At 36.8% G+C, this 22,190-nt stretch overlaps 1 protein-coding gene and 1 long non-coding RNA gene across 2 annotated transcripts; one reads left to right on the top strand and one right to left on the bottom strand.

Annotated features, from left to right (window-relative positions):
* The first annotated feature begins 212 nt into the window (after positions 1–212).
* Positions 213–1,043, top strand: LOC113293032. The gene has a single exon (XM_026541811.1). It carries the CDS (start codon positions 290–292, stop codon positions 794–796), a length of 507 nt encoding a protein of 168 aa, XP_026397596.1. The 5' UTR covers positions 213–289; the 3' UTR covers positions 797–1,043.
* An 11,685-nt stretch (positions 1,044–12,728) lies between these two features.
* Positions 12,729–13,281, bottom strand: LOC113293033. Its single transcript, XR_003332009.1, has 4 exons — positions 13,235–13,281; positions 13,104–13,135; positions 12,917–13,018; positions 12,729–12,786 (listed from the first exon to the last, which is right to left on the bottom strand). It is a non-coding gene; the product is annotated as an uncharacterized LOC113293033 (long non-coding RNA).
* Between the last annotated feature and the right edge of the window lie 8,909 nt (positions 13,282–22,190).

Genomic DNA, 22,190 nt, shown 5'->3' with positions numbered 1-22,190 from the left:
GTCATAAAACGCAGGTGGAGTATTGCTTATTGTACAAAGCAAAATATCACAATCATCCTCACCTCACCCTCTTAGCTGCCTATCATGATCATGAATGATTTTTCAACAATTTAGAGCCCACAATATTAATCACTATCCCATCATGAGTCATCACCTTTATATACCTCATCAGCACTTTCACTTTCGTACCACCCTTTGTCCTCTCTCTCTTTCTCACTCAGTCCCTCCCACTCCCTCTCCCAACAAACACATCTCTAGCCTGAAGTTATTCCATTCAAGAAAGAAAAAAATGGCCAAGGGAAGGTTTATCAAAGCATACTTGAACAGGTGGAGACAACTGGGCACTACAACATTAGGACTTACTCCGTCTTCATCGTCAACCAGTTATGATCAAGATGGTGACAATTGTTGCTTCTTACAATGTTGGGCAATATTGAGGGGGCCATGTGTTAACGATACTTTACTCCATGCAGAAGAAGAAGATGATCAAGAGAACAGTATCAGGGAGGAGAAAATCATTATGAAACGAACATCCTCCTCCCTTGGTATCCCGAAGGATGTACCAAAAGGTCATTTGGTAGTATATGTTGGGGAAGACTACAAGAGGTTTGTTATAAAAATCAGTTTACTTAAACATCCTTTGTTTAAGGCGTTGCTTGATAGATCAAGAGAAGAATATAATTTCACTCATCCTCATTCCAAACTATGTATCCCTTGTGAAGAGAAAGTTTTCCTTAGTGTTATTCGCTGCGCTAACACGCCAGCGAAGCAGAGTATTTTGTTATGCCGATCTTGAGGATGTGGGACTAGATTGTCACAGAACATATTTATCACCCATCGGCGATCGATCGGCCGCTTCATCTATATTTCTTATTAAAACCCCTTGTTTAATTAATGATCGATTAAGTCTTAGGCGAAGTCTAAGTAGTAGAGTTGTGTGATGAGATGCTCATGTACCTTGTTTTATGAGAACTGTGGCATATAGTTTACTAACTGTTGTAATTCTAAACTAATTATTGTAATTCTATTTTATTTTTGCTTAATTATTTACTACTGTTAATGAACGTACTTATTCTTGCACCTTAACAACGTACTTATTCTTAAGGAGTACTACAGTATATTCTCTCTTAATAGGTGTCTGCACACAATTTCAAGGCATTCGTGAATGAATGAATGCAATAGACTTTTCCAGTAGCATATTTATTGTCTGGGAAATCTCACTCTCATCACATCTTCCACCCCTCATAAAAGCCATAGTTATGGGCTCATGCAAGAGTGATTCAGCTGACAGAGTCAGAGAGAGAGAGCTAGATCAAGGTCATGACCATGATCCATGAATTCGGACCAAATCAGGTTGGTTGGATCCCCCAAGTTCTGAAAATTCATTTACTTCGGTTTCATAAAGACTTAAATGCGTTCCAGGAATAAATTAAGAATGCCACAGGTTGGATAATCAATTGATCCAAGTTTGGCTAAGTGATTGCGTTTAGCGTCTATATCAGCAGGAGGGGATTATTAGGACACTTGTCTGGCTGTACTTCATAACACACAAGAAATGATGCTAATCTTGATTACTAAAATATGTTGATTTTCTGTGAAGAGGTGACCATTGCTTGTATAGTTGAAAAGCCTCACAGTGCGAATCACAGACGGATACACCACCTGTGTACCCATGCGAAGTCAAAATTGACAAGAAAAGTGCAACAGTTAGAGCTTTCCTATCTACGGGATTCATCTCCAATGTCATTTACAGTGGTTTTATATATGTATAACAAGTACCAGGACTAGATTTGAAATCTCACGCGCATATTCAGTAGCTGGATTCATAGAGCAGAAGAATGTGGAACCTGGAGTCTTGCAGTTACGCCCAGCTGGATTATAGAGCAGAGGAATGTGGAACCAGGAGTCTTGCAGTTCCACCCAGGACTGACACGAAGGCTTGGTTGAATTTCCCATCATATTTACAATTTTACATCAGAAGTCTTAATATTTTGAAATCCAACAAACACTAGAAAACAGAGAGGAGGACAGACATCCAATGCAGCTTTGTGCTATAGAAACAAAACGACTCATCAATTTAGTTCATACTAATTTTATTACTTACGGTCTCTTTCTCTAGTTAAAACAAGAATGTGGCCCAACAAAAAGTGCTACTCCCATGTGGGACTTCAAAGAGTTACTACAAAGGATAATTGACCAAAAACATATGAAGCTGCACCCAGTTCCTATACCCTCCCATCCGCGCTAAACAAATACACCAGCTAATACATCAAAGGTATAGAGAGATAAGAATATTAGTCCTACTCAAAATCAGGCTTTGCGGGGTAGGTACAGCCGGATCTTTGGATGATGACATTTGCAGCGTAGCATCCAGCTTTCACACAGTCCTCCATGGGCTTCTCTTTAACCAACTGGGACAAAAATCCCCCAACAAATGCATCTCCTGCAAACCAAAATATAGATATAAACTGCATTTTTTTTTTCAAAAGAATTTCAGGGAGCTCATTTTCTAGCTCAAAGACCAGGCTTTACATATTGAAACTAGGTTATAAACCACATAGAAAAGGTTCCCACCTTCTATTTGGAGTTTAGAGAGTTCAGGTTATCACCATGTGTTTCATTTGGTCCTTAGGGTAGTGCACCAACTTGGTCGATGCGTGAAACTGGAGGATGTAAACGACAGTAATTAAAGCAAGGCCCTTGATACTTAATACGAAAATATACCTGCTCCATTGGTATCAACAAGCTTTTCGTTCGGCGATAAGATCAGGGGGAACAATGTCACCTTTCCATCCTGTTGGAAACAATTTACAAAATCAAAGCGGATCCCAAACAGCTGAGTCGCGGACTAGGTCGCTATCTTTAAGGTGTTTCACGACTCTGCTCCTTGATTGTGTACTAGCAGTCGATTCTTGTCGAAAACCCTATGGGATAAAACAACTGATAACTCTCTTGTTCGATTTCTCTGCACTGTGAGAAATCGAACCAATAACAACTCTTTCTACACTTGCTCAAAACTCGAAATAGATAAAAACAATTGTTTTTCATCTTCTTCAGAAACTGTTCTTTTATAACTCAAAAGAAATTAATACGGTTTTAATGAAAATCAATTTCGCAATTAGTGCTCACTGAAAATCCTCCATAACAGTCACAAAACGGTAACAATATAATTACCAAAAATTAATAAAAAATATTTGGAGAATATTAAGTTGAAAAAACCGTTTTTGGAATCAAGAGTTAAATATGCAAAAAATCAGTTTCTGAATCACCAGACCTCCCAAGGCCCCGCTCTCCCGGATTTAAATAAATAATATAAATATATAAATATACCTAGTCAAATGCATAGGGTGAGACTTGAACCCAAGTCTATAGTGTGGGAGACCAAAATGATACCACCACACTATTTCTCTAAGTTTGATATAAATTAAAAAACTATGTTTTTAAATATATATATCTCCCAACAATCCCCCACTTATATTTTAAAAACATTGAGCAAGTGTTGTATAGTTGTACATCTGCAAAGGTGCCTTTCGACTTGAACCTCTTCATAGTGTTAAACTTTCTAAGTACCAGGTGACTAAAGTGACTTGCGTCTTGAACTCTAACTAATATTAGATTGTTTAACACACAGACAACTATATCTAGAGTAAAGTCCTTAAGTTCGCACATTAACGCCATGTGCTTATCCCCTTTTTTTAACAAATGATCTAGAGAAACGCCCAATTTCTCATAGAAAGCGGCCACACCTTCACATTCGTATAGGTGAGTCTATTAAGAATACTCCTGTGTATCCCACTCTAACTTAAGAGCTATAGACATCATTAAGAGTTAAAAACTCATCCTGTTTCCCACTTCAGGATATCATGCTATGGGAATGCATGACTCTATCATATCATTTATAACTTCGTCTAGTCCCTTTGAACCTATTTCTAGGTTGGGTATCCATTACAAATGACTCAACTTCTAACGGGCAAAACTCCCATGCTTTTAGAGGTATTCCATACCTTTTATCTTGCTAATCCTTTCGTCAAAAGATCAGCTAAGTTTCCTTCAGATCTCACGTGATCTACTCTAACAACGCCAGTTGTGAGAAATTCTCTAATTGTGTCGTGCTTTCGACGTATCTGTCGATTCTTATTGTTATTATAACAATTCTCTACTACTCCGATAACTGCAGCACTATCGCAGTGGATCAAAGTGGCTGGTATCTGTTTTTCCCATACTGGAATATCTGACAGCAGACTCTTCATCCATCCTGCCTCTTCACTAGCTGCTGCTAGTGCCATCAATTCAGCCTCTATCGTAGATTGGGATATAATTGTCTGTTTCTTTGATCTCCAAGATACAACACCCCCAGCAATAGTAAAAACATATCCACCGGTGGCCTTGGAATCATCTGAAAGAGTGTTCCAATTAGCATCGCTAAATCCTTTAAGGACTGCGGGATACCTCTTATAGTGTAATCCTAGGTTTGTGGTTCTTTTCAGATTAACCCTCTCAATAGCATCCCAGTGTTCCAAACTAGGATTACTGGTAAACCTGCACAGAACTCCCACTGCATATGCAATGTCTGGTCTAGTACAATCAGTTGCATAACGCAGACTTCCAATTATACTAGCATATTCGGATTGTCCAACACTTTCTCCAGTATTCTTAAACAATTTCAAATTAGGATCAAACGGAGTACAAACAGGTTTACAATCAAAATATCCATACTTCCTCAGAATTTTTTCAATGTAGTGAGATTGATCTAAAGAAATACCACTATCAGCTCTAGTTATTTTTATTCCCAAGATTACACTAGCTTCACTCAAATCTTTCATGTCAAAATTCGAACTAAGCATGCTGTTAGTTTCATTGACAACAGATAAATTGGAACCAAATATCAGCAAATCATCCACATACAAGCAAACAATCACACATACATCATTCTCAGATTTCTAATAGATGCATTTGTCACCCTCATTTATTCTGAAGTTATTTGAAATCATTAAATTATCAAATTTCTCATGCCATTGTTTAGGATCTTGTTTCAAACCATAAAGAGATTTTTCTAGCTTACATACTTTTTGTTCTTGTCTAGGAATTACAAAACCTTCAGGTTGTTCCATGTAAATTTCCTCTTCTAGTTCACCATTCAAAAAAGCAGTTTTCACATCCATTTGGTGAATAACAAGATTATGAACAGCAGCAACAACAATCAAAACACGTATTGATGTTAATCTAGTAACCGGAGAATAAGTATCAAAAAAGTCTACGTTTTCTCGTTGCTTAAATCCTTTAGTAACCAGTCTAGCCTTATGCTTATCTACTGTTCCATCAGGTTTGAGTTTCCTTTTCAAAACCCATTTGCAACCTATAGGCTTACAACCAGGAGGTAAATCTAATATACACCAAGTTCCATTAGACATGTGAGAATCACATTCATTATCTACAACTTCTTGCCAGAAACTAGACTCTGCAGAACTAAACGCCTCTTGTAAATTAGAAGGTTCTTCCTTTATAGCGTAAAATTCAAAATCGGGATGTTTATCTTTTGTCTCAGTCCTAGCTCTTTTACTACGTCTAGGTTCAACTTCAGTGATCCTAGTTTCTTCACTTCTTGGTTCTTCTAATCTAGGTTCAAAATCAGAACTAGGTAAAGAACCCCCACTATTACCCCCACTATTTCTATATTTAAAAGGAAATCTCTCTTCAAAGAAATCAACATCAATAGATTAAATAATAAACTTATTATTAATATCAAAGAACCTATAAGCTTTAATGTTTTGAGCATAACCAATAAAAACACATTCATAAGCTCTACTTTCTAACTTATGTCTTGTAGGATCAGGTTTTCTAACGAAAGCTAAACTACCCCAAACTCTAAAATAAGAGACATTAGGTGTTCTATCTCTCCAAATTTCATAAGGAAATATCTTGGTTTTACTATTGGGAATGCGATTCAAAACATGGCAAACAGTCAACAAACATTCACTCCACCAATAGAAAGCAACACCAGAACTAAGCAAACAAGCAACAGTAAGTTCAGTCAGTGTACGATTCTTTCTTTCAGCTTTTCCATTCATTTGAGGATTATATGGAACAGTTCTTTCATGTATTATTCCATTAGTTTGATAAATTTCATTAAAAGGAGCAGAATATTCAGTGCCTCTATCACTACGAAACCTCTTAATTTTTCTACGAAATTGATTTTCAATTTCAGCAATAAAGATCTTAAAATTTTCAACAGCTTCATTCTTATGGCTCAACAAATAAACATAGGTATAATTAGAACAATCATCAATGAACGTCATGATATACCTCTTACCATTTATAGTTAGGATACCTTCATATTCACACAAATTATAATGTATTAAGTCTAGTGGTTTGGATTCTCTTACAACAGATTTATGTGAAGTTTTGGTTATTTTTGCTTGACTGCAGTATTCACATTTTTCAAATTCATTTTCAGAAAATTCAGGGAGGACACCTAACTTGCTCAGGTTATTTACTAACTTTTTACCCACATGACAAAGCCTACCATGCCAAACATTAAAATTGCAAACCATATAAGCAGAAGATTCAATTTTATTCATAACATCAACATTAAGCTTAAACATTCCATCAGTAGCATAACCCTTTCCTACAAAACTCTTATTCTTAGTTATAGTGTAAATATCAGGCCCAATAGTTTGAAACAACCCAGCCTTGTTAAGAAGATAGCCGGAAACAAGGTTCTTTCTCATTTCTGGAGTGTGAAGGACATCTTTCATCATGAGTGTCTTCCCAGAAGTAAACTTCAACTCTATCGTACCAGAACCTTTCACCATAGTGCTGTGAGAGTCTCCCAACAACACTTTCTTATCCTTGGTTTCAACATAAGTCTTAAACATGGACCTATCAAAACAACAATGACGCGAAGCACCACTGTCTATCCACCACCCATCGGATCCACCAACCATGTAGAACTCTGGATCAGAGACCATGGCAATTATAACGTCACTCACAACATTAGCTTGTGCGTTATTCTTTTCCTTGTTAAACCTGCAATTCCTAGCCATGTGGTTTGGTTTACCACAGGTATAACAAAGATACTCAGAATTGGAATTCTGTCCATTTTTTGATGGGTGTTGGTTCTTGTTTTGATTAGGCCTTCCTCCTCCTTTCTTCTGGTTCGGGTTAGGTTTCATATACTTTTTCTTAGGTTTCAAACTGGGATGAGTCTTATTGTTAGAAACAATGAGAATCTCTTCCTTCTTATCTTGTTTCCGAGCTTCTTCCTCAACCCTGATCTTAACAATCAAACTTTCAAGAGAAAATTCTTTAGTCTTGTGATGCAAAGTATTACGAAAATCTTTCCAGGTAGGTGGTAACTTGTCAATCATTACAGAAACTTGAAATTGTTCATCAGTTTTCATACCTTCAGCCACAATTTCGTGGTAAATTTTTTGAAATTCATGAGCCTGTGCAGCTTCATTAGTTTGAGAGTTCCAGAGTTCCAGGATGAACACTCGACACAATCATATGCAGCTTCATTAGTTTGAGATAAAAGAACATCTTCAGCTTCCATCTTCTGAAATGCAACCCTTCAAATTTGAAAGTCTTGTTGGTATCATCAACGCGCTTCTTTTCAACCTCCATAGCAAAATAAAACACCTTAAAATTGTTGGAAACAATTTACAAAATCAAAGCGGATCTCAAACAGCTGAGTCGCGGACAAGGTCGCTATCTTTAAGGTGTTTCGCGACTCTGCCCCTTGATTGTGTGCTAGCAGTCGATTCTTGTCAAAAACCCTATGGGATAAAACAGCTAATAACTCTCTTGTTCGATTTCTCTGCACTGTGAGAAATCGAACCAACAACAACTCTTTCTACACTTGCTCGGAACTCGAAATAGATGAAAAACAATTGTTTTTCAGAAACTGTTCTTTTATAACTCAAAAGAAATTAATGCGGTTTTAATGAAAATCAATTTTGCAATTAGTGTTCACTGAAAATCCTCCGTAACAGTCACAAAACGGTAATAATATAATTACCAAAATTTAATAGAATTAATTGGAGAATATTAAGTTGAAAACACCGTTTTTGGAAATCAAGAGTTAAATATACAAAAAATCAGTTTCTGAATCACCAGACCTCCCAAGGCCCCAAGGCCCCGCTCTCCCGGATTTAAATAAATAATATAAATATGTAAATATACCTAGTCAAATGCATGGGGTGAGACTTGAACCCAAGTCTATAGTGTGGGAGCTCAAAATGATACCACCACACTATTTCTCTAAGTTTGATATAAATTAAAAAACTATGTTTTTAAATATATATATCTCCCAACAATCCCCCACTTATATTTTAAAAACATTGAGCAAGTGTTGTATAGTTGTACATCTGCAAAGGTGCCTTTCCACTTGAACCTCTTCATAATGTTAAACTTTCTAAGTACCAGGTTACTAGAGTGACTTGCGTCTTGAACTCTAACTAATATTAGATTGTTTAACACATACACAACTATATCTAGAGTAAAGTCCTTAAGTTCGCACATTAACGCCATGTGCTGATCCCCTTTTTTTAACAAATGATCTAGAGAAACGCCCAATTTCTCATAGAAGGCGGCCACACCTTCACATTCGTATAGGTGAGTCTATTAAGAATACTCCTGTGTATCCCACTCTAACTTAAGAGCTATAGACATCATTAAGAGTTAAAATCTCATCATGTTTCCCACTCCAGGATATCATTCTATGGGAATGCATGACTCTATCATATCATTTATAACTTCGTCTAGTCCCTTTGAACCTATTTCTAGGTTGGGTATCCATTACAAATGAATCAACTTCTAACGGGCAAAAGTCCCATGCTTTTAGAGGTATTCCATACCTTTTATCTTGCTAATCCTTTCGTCAAAGGATCAACTAAGTTTCCTTCAGATCTCACGTGATCTACTCTAACAACGCCAGTTGTGAGAAATTCTCTAACTGTGTCGTGCTTTCGACGTATCTGTCGATTCTTATTGTTATTATAACAATTCTCTACTACTCCGATAGCTGCAGTACTATCGCAGTGGATCAAAGTGGTTGGTATCGGTTTTTCCCATATTGTAATGTCTGACAACAGAGTCTTCATCCATCCTGCCTCTTCACTAGCTGCTGCTAGTGCCATCAATTCTGCCTCCATCGTTGATTGGGCTATAATTGTCTGTTTCTTTGATCTCCAAGATACAGCGCCCCCAGCAATAGTAAAAACATATCCACTGGTGGCCTTGGAATCATCTGAAAGAGTGTTCCAATAAGCATCGCTAAATCCTTCAAGGACTGCGGGATACCTCTTATAGTGTAATTCTAGGTTTGTGGTTTTTTCCAGATACCGCATAACCCTCTCAATAACATCCCAGTGTTCCAAACTAGGATTACTGGTAAACCTGCACAGAACTCCCACTGCATATGCAATGTCTGGTATAGTACAATCAGTTGCATAACGCATACTTCCAATTATACTAGCATATTCAGATTGTCTAACACTTTCTCCAGTATTCTTAAACAATTTCAAATTAGGATCAAACGGAGTACAAACAAGTTTACAATCAAAATATCCATACTTCCTCAGAATTTTTTCAATGTAGTGAGATTGATCTAAAGAAATACCACTATCAGTTCTAGTTATTTTTATTCCCAAGATTACACTAGCTTCACCCAAATATTTCATGTCAAAATTCGAACTAAGCATGCTTTTAGTTTCATTGACAACAGATAAATTGGAACCAAATATCAGCAAATCATCCACATACAAGCAAACAATCACACACACATCATTCTCAGATTTATAATAGATGCATTTGTCACCCTCATTTATTCTGAAGTTATTTGAAATCATTAAATTATCAAATTTCTCATGCCATTGTTTAGGAGCTTGTTTCAAACCATAAAGATATTTTTCTAGCTTACATACTTTTTGTTCTTGTCTAGGAATTACAAAACCTTCAGGTTGTTCCATGTAAATTTCCTCTTCTAGTTCACCATTCAAAAAAGCAGTTTTCACATCCATTTGGTGAATAACAAGATTATGAACAGCAGCAACAACAATCAAAACACGTATTGATGTTAATCTAGTAACAGGAGAATTAGTATCAAAAAGTCTACGTTTTCTCGTTGCCTAAATCCTTTAGAAACCAGTCTAGCCTTATGCTTATCTACTGTTCCATCAGGTTTGAGTTTCCTTTTCAAAACCCATTTACAACCTATAGGCTTACAACCAGGAGGTAAATCTACTATACGCCAAGTTCCATTAGACATGTGAGAATCCCATTCATTATCTACAGCTTCTTGCCAGAAACTAGACTCTGCAGAACTAAACGCCTCTTGTAAATTAGAAGGTTCTTCCTCTATAGCATAAAATTCAAAATCGGGATCTTTATCTTTTGTCTCAGTCCTAGCTCTTTTACTACGTCTAGGTTCAACTTCAGTGATACTAGTTTCTTCACTTCTAGGTTCTTCTAATCTAGGTTCAAAATCAGGACTAGGTAAAGTACTAGGTAAAGAACCCCCACTATTTCTAGATTTAAAAGGAAATCTCTCTTCAAAGAAATCAACATGAATAGATTCAATAATAACCTTATTATTAATATCAAAGAACCTATAATCTTTACTATTTTGAGCATAACCAATAAAAACACATTCATAAGCTCTACTTTCTAACTTATGTCTTTTAGGATCAGGTTTTCTAACGAAAGCTAAACAACCTCAAACTCTAAAATAAGAGACATTAAGTTTTCTATCTCTCCAGATTTCATAAGGAGATATCTTGGTTTTATTATTGGGAATGCGATTCAAAACATGGCAAGCAGTCAACAAACATTCACCCCACCAATGGGAAGCAACACCAGAACTAAGCAAACAAGCAACAGTAAGTTCAGTCAGTGTACGATTCTTTCTTTCAGCTTTTCTATTCATTTGAGGATTAAATGGAGCAGTTCTTTCATGTATTATTCCATTAGTTTGATAAATTTCAGTTAAAGGAGCAGAATCATATTCAGTGCCTCTATCACTACGAAACCTCTTAATTTTTCTACCAAATTGATTTTCAATTTCAGCAATAAAGATCTTAAAATTTTCAATAGCTTTATTCTTATGGCTCAACAAATAAACATAGGTATAATTAGAACAATCATCAATGAACGTCATGATATACCTCTTACCATTTATAGTTAGGATACCTTCATATTCACACAAATTATAATGTATTAAGTCTAGTGGTTTGGATTCTCTTACAACAGATTTATGTGAAGTTTTGGTTATTTTTGCTTGACTGCAGTATTCACATTTTTCAAATTCATTTTCAGAAAATTCAGGGAGGACACCTAACTTGCTCAGGTTATTTACTAACTTTTTACCCACATGACAAATTCATTTTCAGAAAACTCACCTTGAGCGCCAGCTCTACCTTGGGCCTTGACTGCTCCACCTTGAGTCTGACTCCACCTGCGCCGTACCGGGTGACATCCACAACCACTTCTCCGTTCAGACAGTAGCACCAACCATAGGCTCTGATACCAGTTGTTAGGATCTTCACGGACCGTCAGACCCTACTTCTGGGCCCGACCACATAGCACCGATATTGTCCCCACTTGACCACCTGTTGCAGCAGGTGTGGAATTTTAATCTAAAAGATCTCGGTGCTATGTAAGGAGATCCCAAACTTATTAGGCACCACATGTACTTCCTCTTATTCCATGTGGGACTATCCTAGCTATACATATGTGGTTTACATCGCGCCACATACTCCAACACTACTAAGACATGGGAAAACAAACAAGCTGGATGGCAACTTAACCTATCAGCAATTACCTTGTTTTGAGCTACAACATGTTCACCTACAAGCTGGATGGATTCCGGAGACACTGTGAGGAAGAACCCAGCAACATAGAAATACTTGGCCTTCTCAACTGTCCGGGATAAGAATATAACTTCGGGTACAACAAAAGTCGAAAGGAATAGTGATGAAAAGCAGGTAAAGAGGAAATACCCAGAGCCCAGTTTTCTGGCCTCTTAAGATGTTCAGATTTGTAACAATTTGCTGCTGATAAGTTTGCAATAAGAGACCTGCACATACATTGCAATGCATCGAATCCAAATTTCTCAACATTATACTTCGCAAGAAGAAAAAGAATAAAACAAGGGGTCCATTTCCTTTGAATTTCAAGTATTAAGTTTCATCAATAAATTGCGGAGACTCACTTGCCATTTTGAATTTCACAAAAAGGACTTTTTATCTCAGACCTAAAACGGAATTGTATCCCCATTTACAGGCTTACAGCTACCATACCAAACCCTGACATTACATAAACCTTCTATGTTAACTACAGACGTGTCAGAGATATCCAAATCATCACCAGGGCTCATGCGTGTAATCAGAGCACTATCAACCTTGTGTCATGGTCTCCATTGCGCTCCCCAACAATGATTTGAATGATACCAAAAATACACATGGCTGTTTGAGTATTTTTCCCGGGGTGAAAATAGCATGGACCAAATAAGATTCGTGAAATAAGTAGCCAACCAGACACACCTCTTTAATAAAACCACCTACAACTAAATCACTACTTTGAAAACTGAATTTCAAAGTTCGAACACAACACTCAGTTCAGTTAACTAATCTTACAATAACTCCTCGGCTACAGATTTCTCATCACCATTATGCATGATCAGACAATAAAGAACTGAAGAGAAGTGAGATTCAGAACTGATCTTTCACCAGCCACCACACAAACAGCACATGTACCCGTTGGTGCAGTCTCATCCTCGTAATATTGAACCTGATTGAAGATTGTGGATCATATTAATAGGCATTAGATATCCTTGATGAGATTGCGAAACATGCTCACACTAATTTTGTACATACAAGAAAACGATTGAAGTGTCAAGGACTACTGAGAGGCAACTTACGTTAACACCAGCAAGTTTGGAGTTCTTTTTCATCTCTTCCCCAAACTTATCCTTTCCAATACACCCGATGTAACTAGTTGCTCCAGGAATTTGAAGCATCCACTGCGAAAGACAGTATATTCACTCAGCTAGTCAGCTTGCATTACGGTACAACTGTAGCGATTACACACCATAAGGGTAACGATACCTGGGCTACCCTGATTGAATTTTGAGTTGCACCTGTATGTATGTTAAGATAATGTAAAACTCAGTTAACTTATGTTTAATGACAACCCATCGAATAAGCGTAATCAGCTTAAGAAATAGGCTCTGTGTTACCTCCAGCAATGTAGTCAACGGAGTATTTAGAAGCCAGTTCATCGTACCTAAGAATACACATACAAAGATTCTTATTTTACGAAAATATCAAGAGGAGTGGCTATGTGGTTACATTACAATTCTTGGGACAATAATACAACAATAGTCCAGTTGAAGATCATAGGAATCTGCTCTAATAATTAGTGAATGATTTATAATGATGACATAATCTATTCTTATTTTGACTTGGAGATTTAAGGTTAATGTAAAGTCATACTAAGAACTATATAGTCAAAATGTGAATATCCAAATTCGCCATCAATGTTCGCATAACTGGGTGTGGATAACAGGTTTCAAGGTCTTCTTTCTATCATAGGACATAAAATGATTAGAAAAGGAGCAAATTAGTCAGATGTACTTACGCATGAAACTAGAAGAACATTACTATTTCTAAGATCAAAATAGTTAACTTACATAGGTAGGTGCTTATCCTCTGCAACAATGGCATTGGCCAACTTGACATCGTATCTGTCAGATGAATACAAGACTCTCAGAACCATCTTAACTTGATCAATCGAAAACACTCACTGAACCTCAAATACAAGCTTTCGGCCAAACACTAATCTTAATCTTAAGTAATCAACTAGATAGACTATCTACATATTGAGAAGACAAGAGTCATTAGACAATCTTCTTTAGGTTTACAGAGTTTTTGATTTTCTTCCTTAAGAATCTCAGAATGACAACTGAGATATTTAAACAGCTTTTAACTGCTACTTGTTTGGCCAGTACAACAACGTACACAAAACTACCAACCGCCAGTAGCCTCGCACGCTCAAGATACACACGCGCTCTCACACTCAATTCACACACTTACATAAATGCTCACATACTCTAATCACAAGATTAAGCTGATATTCTAACACCCCCGCAAGATCAGGGTCTGGAGAATCCAATGACACTAAGCTTGAGCCGCAATACAGAGAATCGAGTTGTTGACAGAGCCTTAGTGAAGATATCAGCATTTTGATCCTGTGTAGAGCGAAATCTAACATCCAAGGCCTTGGCAGTAACAAGCTCACGCACATAATGAAATGTAATTTCAATGTGTTTCATTCTATTGTGAAAGATAGGGTTGGAAGTTAAGTAAGTGGCACCCACGTTGTCACACCGCAGGACTGGAACTCTTGGTATGGAGAAGTGCAGCTCAGTAAGAAGAGATTGAACCCACACAATCTCAGATGTAACATCAGCTAAGGCACGATACTCAGCCTCTATGCTGGATCTAGATACAATCTTCTTCTTTCTAGAGCACCAAGAAATCAAATTAGGTCCAAGAAAAAGAGCCATACCACCTGTAGATCTCCCATCAGACATTTCTTCAGCCCAGTCAGCATCAGAGTAAGCCTGTAATTGCAATGCTGAAGCTCTTTTAAATTGTAGACCAAAGGAAACAGTGCCATTTAGATACCTTAAAATTCTCTTGACAGCTGACCAGTGCTCATTTGTAGGGTTCTGCATATGCTGACATGCTTTATTTACTGCAAAGGAAATATCAGGTCTAGTGACTGTGGCATATTGCAATGCACCTATTGTACTTCTATAAAGAACTGGATCTTCAAAAGGTGTAGTATCACCATCAGGTTTAGAAGGAAATATGGGATGTGGGTTTTGCAGCATTCATCTTAGTCTTGATAAGTAAATTGGTAATGTACTGCTCTTGAGAAAGTAAGATACCTGCTGAGTTGTGGATGGCCTGAATACCCAAGAAAAAATGAAGCAACCCCAAGTCTTTAATTCCAAATTCTTGACTCAGAGCAGTAATGAGAGTATCAATATCTTTGAATGAGCTGCCAGTTACCAAAATATCATCTACATATATAAGAATGTAAAGTGTTGAATTGTTGGTTACTCTGTAGAAGAGAGAAGTATCAGTCTTGGAGGGTAGAAATCCATGAGAACATAAGAAATTACTTAACCTCTCAAACCAAGCTCTAGGAGCTTGTTTTAAACCATATAAGGACCTCTGAAGCTTACACATATGATTAGGATGAATTTTATCTTTGTATCCAGGTGGTTGAACCATAAATACCTCCTCAGTTAGATGTCCATGTAAGAAGGCATTTTTGACATCCAATTTCCTTACCTGCAAATTCTTGTAGAGAGAAATAGAAAGAATTATTTGGACAGTAGTAGGCTTAACTACATGACTGAATGTATCTTGGTAGTCAATACCTTCCACTTGATTGTAACCTTTATCTACTAATATGGCTTTGTATCTCTCTATAGATCCATCTGCTCTTCTTTTGATTCTAAAAATCCATTTGCAAACTATAACATTGTGACCATCTGAAGCTAGAACTAACTTCCAAGTACCATTCTGAAGTAATGCTGTAATCTCTTCATCTATTGCATCTCTCAATTTTGGGTCCTTACAAGCTTTAGAATAGAAAGTAGGTACTTTGATATCCTCACACACACTCTGAGCTCCAGATGCAAATACTCTTGGTTTAGGTTTAGAAATACCCATTTTTCCTCTTGTCTGCATTGGATGAGCATTAGTGACAGATGGAGAAGCTGCAGTAGATGTTGTAGTAGAAGTTGGCAGTAAAACAGAGTCACTTGGTGTAGATGTAGTGGTAGATGATGAAACATCAACTTCATTTGAAATAGCTGCCGGTGGAGTTGAAGTGGCAGGTATAGGTATTACAGATGGTGTGACAGATACTGCTGTAGAAGTACCAGAAGAAGAAAACAGTGTAACATAAGGGAATGTATTGACATCCCTGGAAATGATAATCTTGTTGGTACTGGGATTAAAACACCTGTAACCTTTGTGCATAAGATTGTAACCAAGGAAGATGCATTTAACAGATCTTGGTTCTAATTTGTTATGGTTGAACTTTCTTAAGCATGGATAGCAAGCAGAACCAAATGTGTGTAAGAATAGATAATCAGGTTTGACATGAAATAAACACTCCAAAGGTGATAATTGGTCCAAATTTGGTGTGGGTAATCTGTTAATAAGGTAATTGGCAGTTTCAAATGCATAATACCAAAATGATATAGGTAATGAAGCATGATGTAATAGAGCCAAACCAGTTTCCACAATATGTCTATGCTTTCTTTCTATTGTACCATTTTGTGCATGATCATGAGGGCAAGAAACCATGTGTCCTATGCCAAAAGAATTCAAATAAGTAGACACATTCCTGTATTCACCACCCCAATCAGATTGAACAAACTTGATTTTTCTATTAAGCTGATTTTCAACAAGATTCTTAAATTTGACAAAAGTTTCAAGAACTTCAGATTTATAAGCTAGGGGATACAACCAGGTGAACCTACTGAATGAGTATATGAAAGAAACATAGTATTTATAACCATTAATGGAACACAGTGGTGATACCCATACATCTAAAAAGACTACATCTAGAGGACCATAGACATTATTAGAGCTTGTACCAGTAGGATAAGGCAGTGCATGACTTTTAGCTGTCTGAAAAGAGGAGCAAATTGTTGAGGACAAATGAGTGTCAATCACTCGATGAACTGAGGCGAGAATATTCCTGAGTGTTTGATATGCTGGATGTCCAAGTTTATTATGCCATTGTGCTGAAGAAGAGATACCAGAGGAGAGAGCTTGCTTGAGTTGAGTGGCAGTAAACTCCATGTGATATAAACCATCTCTAACAGGACCATGAAGTAGAACCTTTTGTGTGACCAGATCCTTGATAAGAAATTTGTCAAAATAGAATTCAAAATAGCAATTGTTCTCCTTAGTAAATTGAAGAACTGATATTATATTCTTGGTTATAGATGGGACATGAAGAACATTGGAAATTGTAAATTTAACAGAATCATTGTGTAAAATGGAGGAACCAGTATAAGAATATGCAAACCTGATCCATTTCCAACTCTGACTTGATCAGTGCCTTGATATTCAGAGTGTAAATTTAGATTTGACAGATCAGAAGTGATGTGGTGAGTAGCCCTTGAATCAGGTACCCAACCAGAAGAATAAGAAGATGCATAATCATCATTGTAAGCAGCAAAAGCTTCTGGCTCAGGACACCAATAATCATCATAATCATCACCATAATTATCATTGGAAGTATAATAAGCTTTCATGGAATAGTCACTTGGTGCATATCTGTATCTACACTCTAGAGCTAAGTGACCAACTTTCTTACAGAGCTAGCATTTGACATAATAAGGGTACCTTGAAGGATAAAAGTTGGAGTTATCCTGTCTTCCACCTCTATTTCCATTTCATCCACCTCTAAAACCTCCTCTGAAGTTACCACCATTTCCGTTTCCTCTAAAACCAGAATTATTACCTCTTCCAAAGTTACCAGCATATGATGAATTAGATTAATGTGGATAATCATTTGGTGGATATGTATTGTGTGAATAAACATTGGAGCTAGTATATTGTTGATCGGAAGAATTAGGTCCTGAGGTAAACCTTTGTTGCTGAGTGACATTGGCAGAAGCAGTGTTGAGATCTTGTTTGGATTCTGCATTAACTCTAGCTTCTTTTGATAAGAGTAAACCTAAGAGCTAAGATGAAGTAATTAGATTCTCATTCTTCAATTTTTGAGCACAAATTGAAGTTTTAAATGCGTTGAACTCAGAAGGTAAACCTTGTAAGATATGAATTACTAGATCTTCATCAGATACAGTTCTATCTATTTGAGCTAATTGATGAGAGATTGATCGAGCTTTATTAAAGTAAACTATCATTGAATCAGAGCTTTTCTTCAATCAAATTAAATCAGTTTTGAGTTGCAAAAGACGAGATCTAGTAGTTGAATTATAATTTTGTTCTAACCGATTCCAGATTTCGTGACAGAAAGTGCAATCTATAACCTGAGAATGAGTCTCTTCGGTACAAGCAGAGAATAACCATGATAACAGAGCAGAATCTTGATTTACCCAATATTCATACATAGGATTGAAAACAAATTCATTCTCAGGATCAGTATCAATAAAATCAGAAGCACTTACAATTTCAATACCAGCTGATGATGTTTTGCGAACATATTTTACTGGACAATGAAATAAACCATCCACAAACCGAAGTAGATTGTAACTGCGTAATAATGGAGCGATCTGAGATTTCCATAGAGGATAATTTGTAGCAGATAATTTTGATGGAGGTTTGAATGTTAATGGAATGCGTTTATCTGATTTTGCCATTAAATATGAGTTTGTTGATTTAATTTGAATTTAGATTGATGATTCGGTATCTGATACCATATTGAGAAGACAAGAGTCGTTAGACAATCTTCTTTAGGTTTACAGAGTTTTTGATTTTCTTCCTTAAGAATCTCAGAATGACAACTGAGAGATTTAAACAACTTTTAACTGCTACTTGTTTGGCCGGTACAACAACATACACAAAACGGCCAACTGCCAGTAGTCTCGCATGCTCAAGATACACACGCACTCTCACACTCAATTCACACACTTACATAAATGCTCACATACTCTAATCACAAGATTAAGCTGATATTCTAATACTACACAACTGCGACAATCCAAACAAAAATGAAGTGCACTTAGAATGGAGCAAAACAGAACAAGTACAACGTATTGTACGACTGTATATAAGAAATGCTATTATAAAAAAAAGAAATCTCACTACAGAAACAACGACACAAATCATTAACGTTCAAAAGACACAAATCATTAACGCGTTCAAAAGACACAAATCATTAACGTTCAAAAGACACAAAATGGAAACATAGAACATTTTCAGGAATAGATAAGCCTAATCATTAACGATATCAGCACGAAGATGACGATGCCCTGGGATCAATTAATGAACAGCTCACCTGCGAAAATCATCTTATACTCATTTAGGCATGGCTAGCTCAAACGTACAATTAAAAGACAGATAACTGCTGATATTTACAAAGAGAGAGAGAGAGTGTTACTTTTCTAGGAATTTTTGGTCTACGACAGCGGAGATGTCGAGAAGGGGATTCCCCATTCCCAATAGGATTCCATCGTAAGACATTTCTGGTTGATTACGACTACGAGAGTAACGAAAGAAGGAAACAAGAATTACGGAGAAGAGGAAGAACGGGAGAAAGAGGAGAAGGGAAGGGAGGGTGTAAGATTGGGTCTTATGGAGATGCCTAGGCTCTTCCCAAGGCCAAAAACCGTGGCTGAAATTAGGGGTGACAACGAGTTCTATCGGGTCCGGGTAGTACACTATCCAGAACTGGTAATTTTAGTCGGTTCCGGGTCCGGTTTCTAAATTAATGGATCCGGAAACGGACCCAATAAAAACCTTAAATACCCGTCGGGTCCGGGTATTTATCGGGTCCTCTAAAATCAACTATTGAAAAATTAGGCTAAGGCCCCATCCATAAATTACCCATAATATGAGGCCTCTGATTAAAAGAAGTTTAAATCTAGGCCCTGAATTATTAAAAGACATTCATACCCTTGTTATATTGTCAAGCCCCTAATTAAAAAAATTTAGGCCCAAATTATTAAAAATAGTAAAATGATGTCTCCATCACCACCACCTCTCACCACCACCTCCAACCGCCGCTGCCGACCACCACCTCCTCCTCCAACCACCACTCTCCACCGTCGACCACCACCAGTGCCTCCCACCACCACCACCTCCCAACACATTCATATGGCATATGTAACGAGAAGTTACACATTTGTATGGCATGTGTACGAAAAAGTTACACATTCATATGTCATAAAACATTTAACATGGACATATGGCATGTGTAACAAAAACTTACACATGCATATGGCATGTGTATTTTGAAGTTACACATCCATAATAAGGCTAAGTCCTATGGGCTAGATTGGCAGTTAAGTGTTGCAATTAAAAAAAAAAGTGTGGCCTAAAAGTTAACACTAGTTCTCTCTCCTAGCATGTGCTCGCAGTTCAACTAGCAGCGAGATTGAAGCTGAATGGTTCAGCATTCAAAAAGTGACCTTAGCGCTGAACGGTTCAGCGCTCACAAAAATCACAAAATTCGATCTGACTGCTGAAATTTAAAGCGCTGAACCAAACAGCGTTGGGCAGTGGTGCCAGCTGACGTGGACTGCTAATCTGGATGCTAGATTAGCACTCCCATAAGACTTAGGAGGTTTCCCTAGCTGACGTGGAATGCTAATCTAGCTGCTAGATTAGAAGACCATAGGACTTAGCCAAAATGTGTGTCTAAAAGTTATACATCTATATTCAGTTGTTATTGAAACAATAGTTTCATTTACAAAAATTTCTCTGTTTATCAATTGTTATTGAACACAATAAACGAGCTAAAACACGAAATACGTAAAACGAAATCCTGGAAATAATCTACGAGATCTTCTAATAAAAATGTTCTCTTCCCTTCTTATCTTCCTCGATTCCAAAATGCTTGTGTCTCTGCAACAAAATAAATATCCAAGGGTTAGTTTTGATTAAAAAAAATCTATAGAAGCAAAACTATGGAATAATTACAAGGAGAATAACAAAGATCACAGAAAGACACTTGATGACTTATTTAAGAAAGTGTAATTAGGAGTTACACATACTTTGTGTAGTGTAACTGGGAGTTACACATGCATCTTCTAATAAAATATGAAATGTACTCAGCAGTTACACATCCATAAAACCTTGTGTACCTTTGTAATTTTTTGGTGCAAGATTTTTCCATTTTAGCATGTGTAATTAGGAGTTACACATGCATTAAACTAGTGTAATTAGAAGTTACACATGCATATGATTTGTGTAATTACGAGTTACACGTGCATATGACTGGTCTACTAATTATTGAATTCACACCAAAATATGGCTAAAGTACTAGGCAGTTACACATACATCTTACCATAAATCTAATTTCACTTTGGCTAGTGTACCTTAAATTTATACACACCAAATATTCAACATTCATCCTACGTCACCATCTCTATCTCTAACCATACATGTTACTTTGGCTAATCATATAATTACTAAACTGGTTTGTAAGTTTCAAAGTAGTAATCGTATAGTTACTAATTAAAAAAATCAGTATAAGAATAACAATCATATGAGAGATATACAAGGAAAATCTGAGGAGAAATATGTGGAATGAAACTGAGAAAGCACAACATACCTTGGAAGAATATCTGCTAATAGAGAAAGATTAGGATGGTGTGTGACTGCTTCCATGAAAAGAAGCATATTGGGATGCCTCAGCCTGAGCATTATTCTCACCTGCAGAAAGGAATAAAATTAGTAAGACTGAATCTGGTTATTAGTCACGCTTGCATAGATATTTTATGGAGGAATTTTTTAAAAAAATGTGTAATGCTAGTGTGGTTGGGAGTTACACATCAGCTGACTTGTGTAACTGAGAGTTACACATGCATATAACATGTGTAATTAGGTGATACACATGCATCAGACTTGTGTAACTTTCAGTTACACTTGCATATGATTAGTGACTGAAAAATTATATAGTCAATCAAAACTAGATTTCATAACAGACAAGTCGACCAAAAAATAGAATTGAAATCAATGACATCAATCATTAAGAAGAATAACGTACAAAGAGTGAAAAGAAAAGAATACTCAACTGCAGGAAATGAACGACTACGGTAAAGATATTCAAACAATTCCTAATATGTGTTTTTCAATGTCTAACATATGCAAGAACTTTCGAACTGCAAAATTAATACCAGAAAAAAACCAACAAAACACCATTTGAAACCAATAAATAGTCGACATGAAGAACCAGTATCAACTTACGATTGTTCACACATGCTCTATCAAGATCATGATTACCAACGTATATAAAAAAAAACTAAGACAAGCAGAATGTAAAGTAGATCCAACTTACATTGTCCACTACAGCTCCAGCATCCATACCAAACCTCTTAGTTTCATACAAAAACACCACCACTAACTCGAAATCTAAATTATCTTCCAAACCTGATCCGGTACCACCACCACCACCACTGCCTGCTCATCATC

This window comes from Papaver somniferum, chromosome 7, assembly GCF_003573695.1.
Source record: "Papaver somniferum cultivar HN1 chromosome 7, ASM357369v1, whole genome shotgun sequence".
Classification (NCBI taxonomy): Eukaryota; Viridiplantae; Streptophyta; class Magnoliopsida; order Ranunculales; family Papaveraceae; genus Papaver; species Papaver somniferum.
Note: the sequence above shows the minus strand (reverse complement) of the source record. Positions and strands in the feature narration are given on the sequence as shown.